Source organism: Pygocentrus nattereri, chromosome 15 (genome assembly GCF_015220715.1).
Source record: "Pygocentrus nattereri isolate fPygNat1 chromosome 15, fPygNat1.pri, whole genome shotgun sequence".
NCBI lineage: Eukaryota > Metazoa > Chordata > Actinopteri > Characiformes > Serrasalmidae > Pygocentrus > Pygocentrus nattereri.
The window spans coordinates 27,447,340-27,456,796 of NC_051225.1; the positions used below are offsets into that span (position 1 = coordinate 27,447,340).

General features: G+C 42.3%; 1 protein-coding gene across 1 annotated transcript; it reads left to right on the forward strand.

The window, feature by feature from the left end:
• Positions 1 to 2,089: 2,089 nt before the first annotated feature.
• Positions 2,090 to 3,756, forward strand: foxg1b (forkhead box G1b). The gene has a single exon (XM_017721923.2). The coding sequence runs from the start codon at positions 2,464 to 2,466 to the stop codon at positions 3,535 to 3,537; it is 1,074 nt and encodes a 357-aa protein (XP_017577412.1). The 5' UTR covers positions 2,090 to 2,463; the 3' UTR covers positions 3,538 to 3,756.
• Positions 3,757 to 9,457: the final 5,701 nt, after the last annotated feature.

A 9,457-nucleotide genomic window follows, 5' to 3' on the forward strand; every position in this document is an offset into this window, starting at 1 on the left:
TCTCTTCGTTAATGCATGAGAATGAGTGAAGTACTAAGGTTGGTTTAGGAGCGGAGCCGAGTTCGCTTTCTGCTCAGATTTGGGAAGAGACATTGGTTTAGAATCAGTTCCACTTTCCGCGACGCCTCGGCTGGTTTTAAATTTCTGTAGCAGAAACGAGAAACACGCGTTTCATAACCGTCCATCAGCAGTTTACAACACACACACACAGCGTTTCAGTTCCATCACTGGGGGAAGAAGGTCAAAATACTGCATGAATTCGTTTAATATTATTTTATATTACATTCATTTATTCATCTCTTTTACTTGAAAACTTTTTTACTTTAAAACTGAGCGAGTTTTTTATTCGTTGCTGATGCACAAAACTCTAAATGTGGACTAAGAACCAACCAAGACACACACACGCGCTCATATATATATATATATATAAATATAATTACATTCACTATAAAATTTAATAAAATATCGAAGACGTATGCGGCGCGAGACGGTTATTAACGGTCAACATCCAAGACGAACCGCTAAATTTGGCGGGATGAAAAAACTTAATTCAACAGATTTATGTAAGTTTCTATCCGGATAAAACAGATCGACCCTATTTGAGTGAGAAACAGCAAAAAGAGATTCAATTAGTAAAAAGTTAATTAGTTTAAAAAAAAGGAACAAAGAGAAAACACACAAATAAATACAATGAAAGAGAAATAAACACATAAATACACATTTAAAATACTAAAAATCGACGAACATTGATGTAATATTAAAATAAAGTCGCCGAATAAACGCGAAAAGTGACATTTATCGATCAGAATTTCAACCTGCTTAAAAAACGAAAACGCATCAATGGACGGACACGCTGCGCTTATGAACTCTAAAAAGTGACGTGCTCAATAACAACACGCGTGCTTGTGTTGCCTGTTTGAACTCTTCGCGCGTCGTGCTGTTTTCTCTACTCACTGACGCGTGTATTCAGAGACAGGCTGCGTCGTTTTCTAACTCGTCTGTTTTTAGAGTGTCGGTTGCGGCTCCTCAGCTGGGAGCGCGTTAATGCGACCACCTTTGGCGCAAACCGCGGACTAATTAAAACCTTTTACAGCTTTTTAAATCTGCTGCTGCTTTATTTCTGGGAGGCTCCTAACAGACTCCAGCGCGAAGAGAGGAGAAATCCATAGCTTGTTTCTTTTCCCACCCGTATTCAGACAAACCCGTCTCCCCGCGCTGTGATTGGCTGGTCGCATCGCGTCCCCTGCGCTATGATTGGTTAGAACTCGACACTCACGGGCGTTCTAGAAAGCGTGCGCCTGCGCTTGAGCGTGACTTACTAGCCATTCATGGTCCAGGTGGACTGTTTTGTCGAATACGGGTGGGAAAAACAATACCGCTCTGCTATTCGTATGTGCAGCCACTAGAGGCGCTCTAATCTCATACAGAGAGGAAACACATCAGCATTTTAATCCAGTTAAAAAATCCGTTTTTAAAGTTGTGTGCACGTTCACAGACCACGGACACTAAAGGGTAAATAAATAAATGATAAATAATAAATGAAGGAATGAATATATAAACAATAAATACTGCTAATATACTGTACATATTGCTAATACAAGTGGGTATGTGTGAAAAAGTGAATGAAATGAAAATGCGTGACTTAATGTTGTATTGCATACACACACACACACACACACATACACGTATATATATATATATATATATATATATATATATATATATATATACAGATCAATATTCAGTCCAAATCCTGCTGACTTTTCTTGTAGTTACTGATTTTTTGTATGTGGATATTTACACATGCATGTAACCAAATGAATAAGTAAATAAAGAAGAAAAGGTCCACATTGTTAAGGTTATACATGCGCCAGTAAGCGCACGCTGGTCATTCAGCAGTTGTGGAAGCGTTTATGACTGATACCGATTTGCCCTTTTTGATGAGCCAGTGTTGCTGATGTGTTTTTCTAGGCCGTGCACGTTTACAGACAACAAATAAACACCAAACAAACAAACAAATGAGACGGTTAAGCTGTTAGTAACATTGCCAAAGCGCCTCCCACACGATGGAATCGGAGCAGACTGCTCCCCAGCGCGCACTGTGAGCCTGTATATGAATGAATGCTGAGTGCGTCTCCGTCCCTCCTACAGCGGCCACGTCAGGCGCCCGAGCTCCGGGATAAAATCAGAAAGCAGGAACGCGTCGCGCGAAAACATTTCTCACCAAGTTCCCAGCTCCTCCTCCTCTTCCTCCTCCTCCCCCTCCACCTTCAGCCCGCGATGAGCCGCTGCTGCTTAATGCTGCTTAATTAGTAATTTCTCGACTCCTGCGTCCTCGAAGCCCCGTCATGCGTGCGGCGATGCCTCCTCCGTCCAAGCGCGCGTGAAACGTTTGCGGTTTTCTGCGGATCTGTTGTCGCTAGAGCTGCTATTACTGTTGTTATTATTTCCTTTTTGCGGGGCATGGGAGATCAGCGGGAGCACACTATGGTGCAGAAGTCGACGTCGTTCAGCATCAAGAGCCTCCTGCTGCCGTCCAAGCTGGAGGAGGAGGGCGCCGGGCTCCCGGAGAGACCGGCGGGTATGGAGGGGGAGTCTCCGGAGCGCGAGCGACCCAGGGACGACGAGGAAGAGCACGAGCACGAGCACGCGGGAGCGGACGGCGAGCAGCAGGAGCATCATCAACAACAACAGCAACAACAACAACATCAGCAGCAGGGCAAAGGAGGCAAACACGACAAGCCTCCGTTCAGCTACAACGCGCTCATCATGATGGCCATCAGGCAGAGTCCCGAGAAGCGGCTCACGCTCAACGGCATCTACGAGTTCATCATGAAGAACTTCCCGTACTACCGGGAGCACAAACAGGGCTGGCAGAACTCCATCCGCCACAACCTGAGCCTCAACAAATGCTTCGTGAAAGTGCCGCGGCACTACGACGACCCGGGCAAGGGCAACTACTGGATGCTGGACCCGTCCAGCGACGACGTCTTCATCGGAGGCACCACGGGCAAGCTGCGCCGGCGCTCGGCCACTTCGCGAGGGAAGCTGGTGATGAAGAGGGGGCTCCGCTTCGCGCCCCTGGGACTGGGGCTGGGCGAGCGCGCGAGCAATCCCCTCTACTGGCAGCTCTCGCCGTTCTTGCCCCTCCACCACCACCACCATCACCCGCACTACAACGGCTCGGCGCACAGCTTCCTCAACCAGGGACACGCGGCGGCGTATGGCTCGCTGCTGCCCGGCGCTGAGAGCATCTCCAATGGGGACGTGGCTGGGCGCCCCGTGCTGGGCGCTTCCGTCGGCGGCTACAGCGTCAGTTCGCCCCCGGCTGGACTACTAGCAGGGCACGATGGCTACTTCGTGGCTGGGGCGCAGCAGCCCCAGGCCCTGCAGAGCGCGCCGGGCTACGGCATCTCGAGCAGCTCCCCGGAATCCTTAAGAACTAGTCTGCCGTCTTTCTCCTCCACGCTTTCCAGCGGCTTTTCTGGCGTGCTCGCGCACCACAAACGAGTGGCACCGAGCTCTTTCCTCAGCTGAGCGCTGCGAGGAGCCTGTCTGAGCTAAAGTATCTGAAAAAAACTTTCCCAGGACCCTTCACGTGTCCCCAACAACACAAAACACACAAGTTCTCCCTTTTTGCGTTCTGCAAGGATCTACTCTGGGTCCAATTATAATTTTCTTTCTTATTTTATACCTATTTAAAATATAGAAATAATTTTGTACCAGTAGTATGATGTCACGCCAAAGGCAATACATATATATGTGTTTTGTATGATGATTATTATTATCGTTATTATTATTATATTTATTTAAAAAATTATTTGTGAATGACAATCCACGTTTTTGTATTTATTGAACATGTTGAGAACGTCTCTCTCTCTCTCTCTCTCTCGATCCTATGAATCTGGGTCCTTTATAATAGTAACTAGCTGTCTCTTTATGGCTCTTACTCTCCTCCTCTGTGATTATTGAACGTCCCATACTGTGAATGCGCCTTAACACGTTCATTCAGGGTTGACAAACGGAGAAGGTTTCTAAGACAAAAAACAATCCTCAGGTCTTTATGCGTCCTGACAATGAATCTAGCAATGTGTGGACAAGCTATCAGATGATATGCAATGTTTACCCACTGATTTACCTCTTCTTTGGTAAGAGAGGGCATTTTTGAGGGGTGTGGGCCTTTAGGACTCGTGTGTGAGGAATCTAAGGGTACAGTGTGTCTTTAAAGCTCTCCGAGAGCCGCACTTTGTGTCGCAGTGACATTAGAGATGCATGTGCTGATTTGACTGTTAAACCTAATGACTCCAGGCTGTCAGTATTACGTAGCACGTGTCCATAGCTCGGCCACTGAGAGGCCACATGGTTTTTATCACAGCAGCAATATCCCGGCTGAAGGGCAGTTTAATGACTGTGGGTTTTTCTTTTTTTGTTTTGTTTTTGTTTTTTAACACCTTCATTGACCTTCCCTGTCACTGCTGTGGCATTTCTTGTGTCCTTTTTTTTGGTCATTTGCTCGCCTCACCCACCATCACCTCCAGCCTGCGTTTGCCCTTCGGATTATCTCGAAACTAGGATTATTACGAACCTAGAAACTAGGTTTGTAAAACTGTAGCTTGACTTTTTGCACCTTTAGTAACCGTTAGCCATTCAATGTGCGTTTGTACTAGTTTGCTGGTTTTGGTTATTGTTATTATTACTATTATTATTATTATTATCATCATTATTATTATTATTATTACTTTTCTGTACAGAAATGCTGAACCTGGTTCAGAACAAAGAAATAAACTATTGTAATATTTCTGTATTAACACAGAGTGCATTTCTTGTGGCACATGCAGCTACAAAGCCCGGTGGTAGCAGATGTTCATCTCAGTGAAACGGCTCTCCACAACGCGAAACTGACTTTCTTTCATGGCGTGTTGAGCGTCTGTTGATTAGGCATGTCTACTAATAAAACTCAACTGAAACATCAGAAAACTGCACGTTCCAGGCACGTCAGACTCAGAGCCGCGTTGCTGCTTCGTTTATCAGACGTTAAAAACCCTGTCAGAGTAGACTGTAGATGCCCAATCAATAACTGGAGCTTTTTAGCAGCTTATTCAGTACAAGAGCGCAAAGAAAGCAACAACAAACATGCAACATCATCACCAGTCCGGAGGTCACATTTCTAGGCAGTAATGCAGCTGAATATTATATTACATTATGTGGTCTCTTATAAATAACAATCATTTACTGTCATGTTGTTTGCAATTCATTCACCGTGTGTGTTAATGCAGCGCTGCTGAGTTAGCACGGGCTAACCGAGCCTTTAGGCCCCGCGGACTCTGCGCTCCAGCATATGCTGTGATATTCCAGCCCCGCTGGGATCAATTACAGCCGCGACTGTACACGCAGAACTGCGTCACACGCAGGCATATAGACGCTATATTAGCGGTTTTACGCATCGCTACTTTATTAACAGCAATAATGCACCGACGCCCGTGACCTTCAGCGCAGTGATCGGCCACTTCACGCACACCTGGCTCAGATCCAGAACGACACTGTCACTGGGGTGGGACCCTGAAGGGTACATCTCAGTACCTTTAGTCAGGGAACATAACTGAACCACAATCCACTGAAATGATCCTGTCTAAGATGTCCTGACTCCACTCCCCGTCTCGCCTCCAGGCTTTTATTTCACTGTTCTGTTTTAAAACCTTCGGTTATGAAAAGGTACAAATATGAACTTTTCACCTGGAAAAACTTATTTAAGGTTCAGAGTTGGACCTAAAAGCACTGCTGTACCTTTGAGGGAACATTTACATAGTTTATACCTTGACGAACGAAAAGCGCACCTGCACAGAAGCTTCATTTCTAACGGTGTAGAGCACGGAGACGCACCGACCCGCTCTGAGGGCAGGGGGCTTCACGGTCCGGCCTTCAGCTCACCAGAAATCCTGAAGGGAGCAGACTGGGTGGGCCCGGCAAAGGATGCAAGGAAGCGACGAAATTCCGAATGAACTGCGCGAGCAACGATGGGTTCTGCCCCTGTCTAACTCTGGGCCGCACAACTCCGGTCCTGCAGAGCTTGGTGGTCCCTCTTCTCACACCCACCCAGCAATACTGACAATTAACACATGAATAAGGTGGGTTTGACTTGAATAAGTGGGGGTTTGAGCAGGAAACTGTGCTGGACACCAGGCCTCCAGAACCCGAGCTGTCCACCCCGCCCTAAAACAACAATTACAGCAAAAGCAGAAAAGCTCGTCGCGAACACGAAGAACACAGGGCGAAGCTCCGTAATGCCAGGAGTGGGAAACAAATGTTGTATAAATAAAATATTAAAACTTCAAAAAGGCTGTAAAAAGATCAACAAGCTGACTTAAAGCGAGAATTTGTTAAGAGTATTGGAGCTGAAGCCGCAGTGCAGCACAGGACAGATGTGACTGAACACCAGATCATACAAATAAACCTTCCAGTATGGGTGTGCGTGTGTGTGTGTGTGTATATTTACATATGTAAACCATAAATATAAATACAAGGAAACAATGAAAGAAACAAGCAGTTATTTTTGAAATAATATCTGAAAGCTAGTTTGGTCAACAAAACCATAACACACATTTATTCCATTTCATTTCGAGAACATTTGATTTAATATAATGAGGTTTAACTTGGCCAAACCAGCAACTCGATGACGATCACAATTAATACGGGACGTGAGGAAAGGTTTGGAAAAGGGTTGGAAACGGTTAAAGGAGCACACGGGTCATACAGAAAATCGCTACTTATAATTATTATTCATGTTATTTGAATTTATTCTAAAATGAGTGTTTTTAAATAAATAAAACACTTACTGCCTAGATACCTAGCTTTAATGTAAGTAGCATCTCTCTCTCTCACACACACACACATTTAAATATTTATATATATATATAAGAAAAATACTTGCTTTAATGCAAAAGCAAAAGTGCATTAGCTTAAATAAAATATACATCAACAGTTTCTTCAGTTGTTGAAGTTTATGACTTACCCGCCAAAGCACAAGCAGGAACAGGTGTGAAGTATCAATTATGTCACACATTAGTTTGGCATTCTAACTGTAGTGGAGCAAGTTTGTGTCAACAATTACTGTTTCCTAAAGTGAGAGCAAAACACACACACAAACACACACAGACACACACACACACACACACACACACACACACAAAATAATTGAACACATCCTCTACAAAGAACACACTTTGCACATTTATGGTTTATTTACTTAACATATAAATATTTTGTTTTCCCAGTATGGTAAAGTGTACATTAAAATGTATTAAAATGTCTTATTTAAACTTGTTCCCTGTAGAGAAAATCAACAAAATGTAATTTCACCAGAGATGTTCAAACGTCTGTGCCACTGTACGTTATAAATTCTATATATGTTGTATATTGTAGTCTATACAAAATGCATACATGACAATATATGGGTATGTCTATATTAAAAAAGTATTCAATATGTTGCAATTGTGTTGCCAGGTGTTTTATTCAAAGCTTTGTTTTAGTCCATTTGGAGCTCTGACATAATTACATGCCCAAAAATCTGTTTTAAACCAAACAAACTAGCACAAACAGAAACACGCCACCATGTCTGATTTGGGCATCAGTCTGGTTTAGTCCACTATTTGATCAAACAATGGCTACAATAAGGTTGTGTAAGTAGGTAATGCCACTAATCCAATTTGCTCCTTTTCCTCCTCTGTTCTCAAATGTCTCTTGTTGGAAAAGCCAAAAGCTTCGGAAACCAGGCTTTGACACGCAAGGAAACGGCCCCCTTCAGTGTGAAGGTACGGATGAGTTGGGGTTCAGAGATTACTACTGCGGCTCACTAAACAACTTCCTTCCCCAGGTCACTGGCAACAAAACTGCGTGTCATCCTTTCTTCACATCTATAGAGCCTGCAGACCCAGCGCATGGGGTTTACACCCTTTACCAACACTCAACCAGGCAAAATAGTCTGAATATGGAGACAGAAACATTATCAATCTGATCATGAACACCCTGTTACCCATGGTACACATCACTGAACGTAGGACTGCCGTAGATGATCCACTTTTGATTCCCAAAACTTTTAAATGAATGGACCTTCAAAGAACCAGCTTAGTAAATGAGATAGTCAGAAGAACCCTTTCAAAGTTAAAGCTGCTCCATGACATAAGCACTGTATACCAATACTGACATCTGCCTAGGCGTTATACATATAATACTTAGGCATTATGTTTCAATAATTTAGAGAAAATTCTGCATAATTAAAAGATTAAGATATAAACAAAAATGCTCAAAGTGGTTTGTTGTGAAATGCTGTGGTCTAGATTAGCCACAGTAGAGGTGATAGGAACCAGATGTCCAAAGAATGTAAAGAGTTGCATCTGAAAGTCACAATTTCGCATTACATATATATATATATGCTGTATATGTGTGTGTGTATGAATATATATATATATATATATATATATATATATATATATATATATATATATTTTTTTTTTTTCCTGCTGGAGGGGTGCATGCAGGGTGAATATAAAGCAAAATAGTCCTGTTTCAGATTTACACTATTTCACCATTATCAACATTACATATAAACACTTGCAAGACTGTGTTAGTTCACTGGTCATTTTGGACAGTCAGTACAATGGCTTTATTTGCAATGTCGATATTATGACCCTTGAAAACTGGCAGAATTGATCATATGTTGAGCTGACATTTTTGTTTTGTGGACATGAAAAGGGAAAATATTTTAAATAGTATAAAGACTGCTTTCAATTTACAGTATTTATAATAAAATACTCATTTGTTTTTTTACTGGATAATACTGTAGACTGGGCATTTAGGGTGGTGCATTGTTTTACAGTACCATACTAGACAATGCAATGCAATTCAGAGTTGCCAGTAAAGTACATTTACAGTAAATCATTTAAAATCTAATATACAGTAAATTACTGTAAGATGTTTACAGTGAACATACAGTATTTTAAATATGTACTGTAAATTTCACAGTAAATCTTTTTCAGCATAATACAAAAGAAGAGCTGAGCACCAGTCACACAGCATAATATGTATGTATAATATGGATTTTATATATTATTTTTTATGTGATTCATTGAGGTTTTGCAAACAATTTCCTGTATATGAACATTATAACAGAACATACATGTATATGAAAGTAAAATAGTAAAAATGGTGGCTTAGTGAATTTTACAATGTTAATGATATTTATTAAAAAAATCAAAATGTTGGCTTAAACAACATGAATCAAGGAATAGCTGGAAGGACTAGATCTTGCATATTAAGACCAGTTCAAGAAGGCAGAACTTACACTCCCCAAAACAAAGAAACAAACAAAGAAATGGCAAGAATCCAAAAACATTTAAATCTCTAAAGCACATGCTGGTTACCGCCTTGGCCCGTCTCAAACCCTGCGTCATTTTGAAGGCAG

What these genes read in the sequence shown, in the direction of transcription:
- foxg1b (XM_017721923.2), top strand. Translation starts at nt 2,464, where the DNA reads ATGGGAGATCAGCGGGAGCACACTATGGTGCAGAAGTCGACGTCGTTC.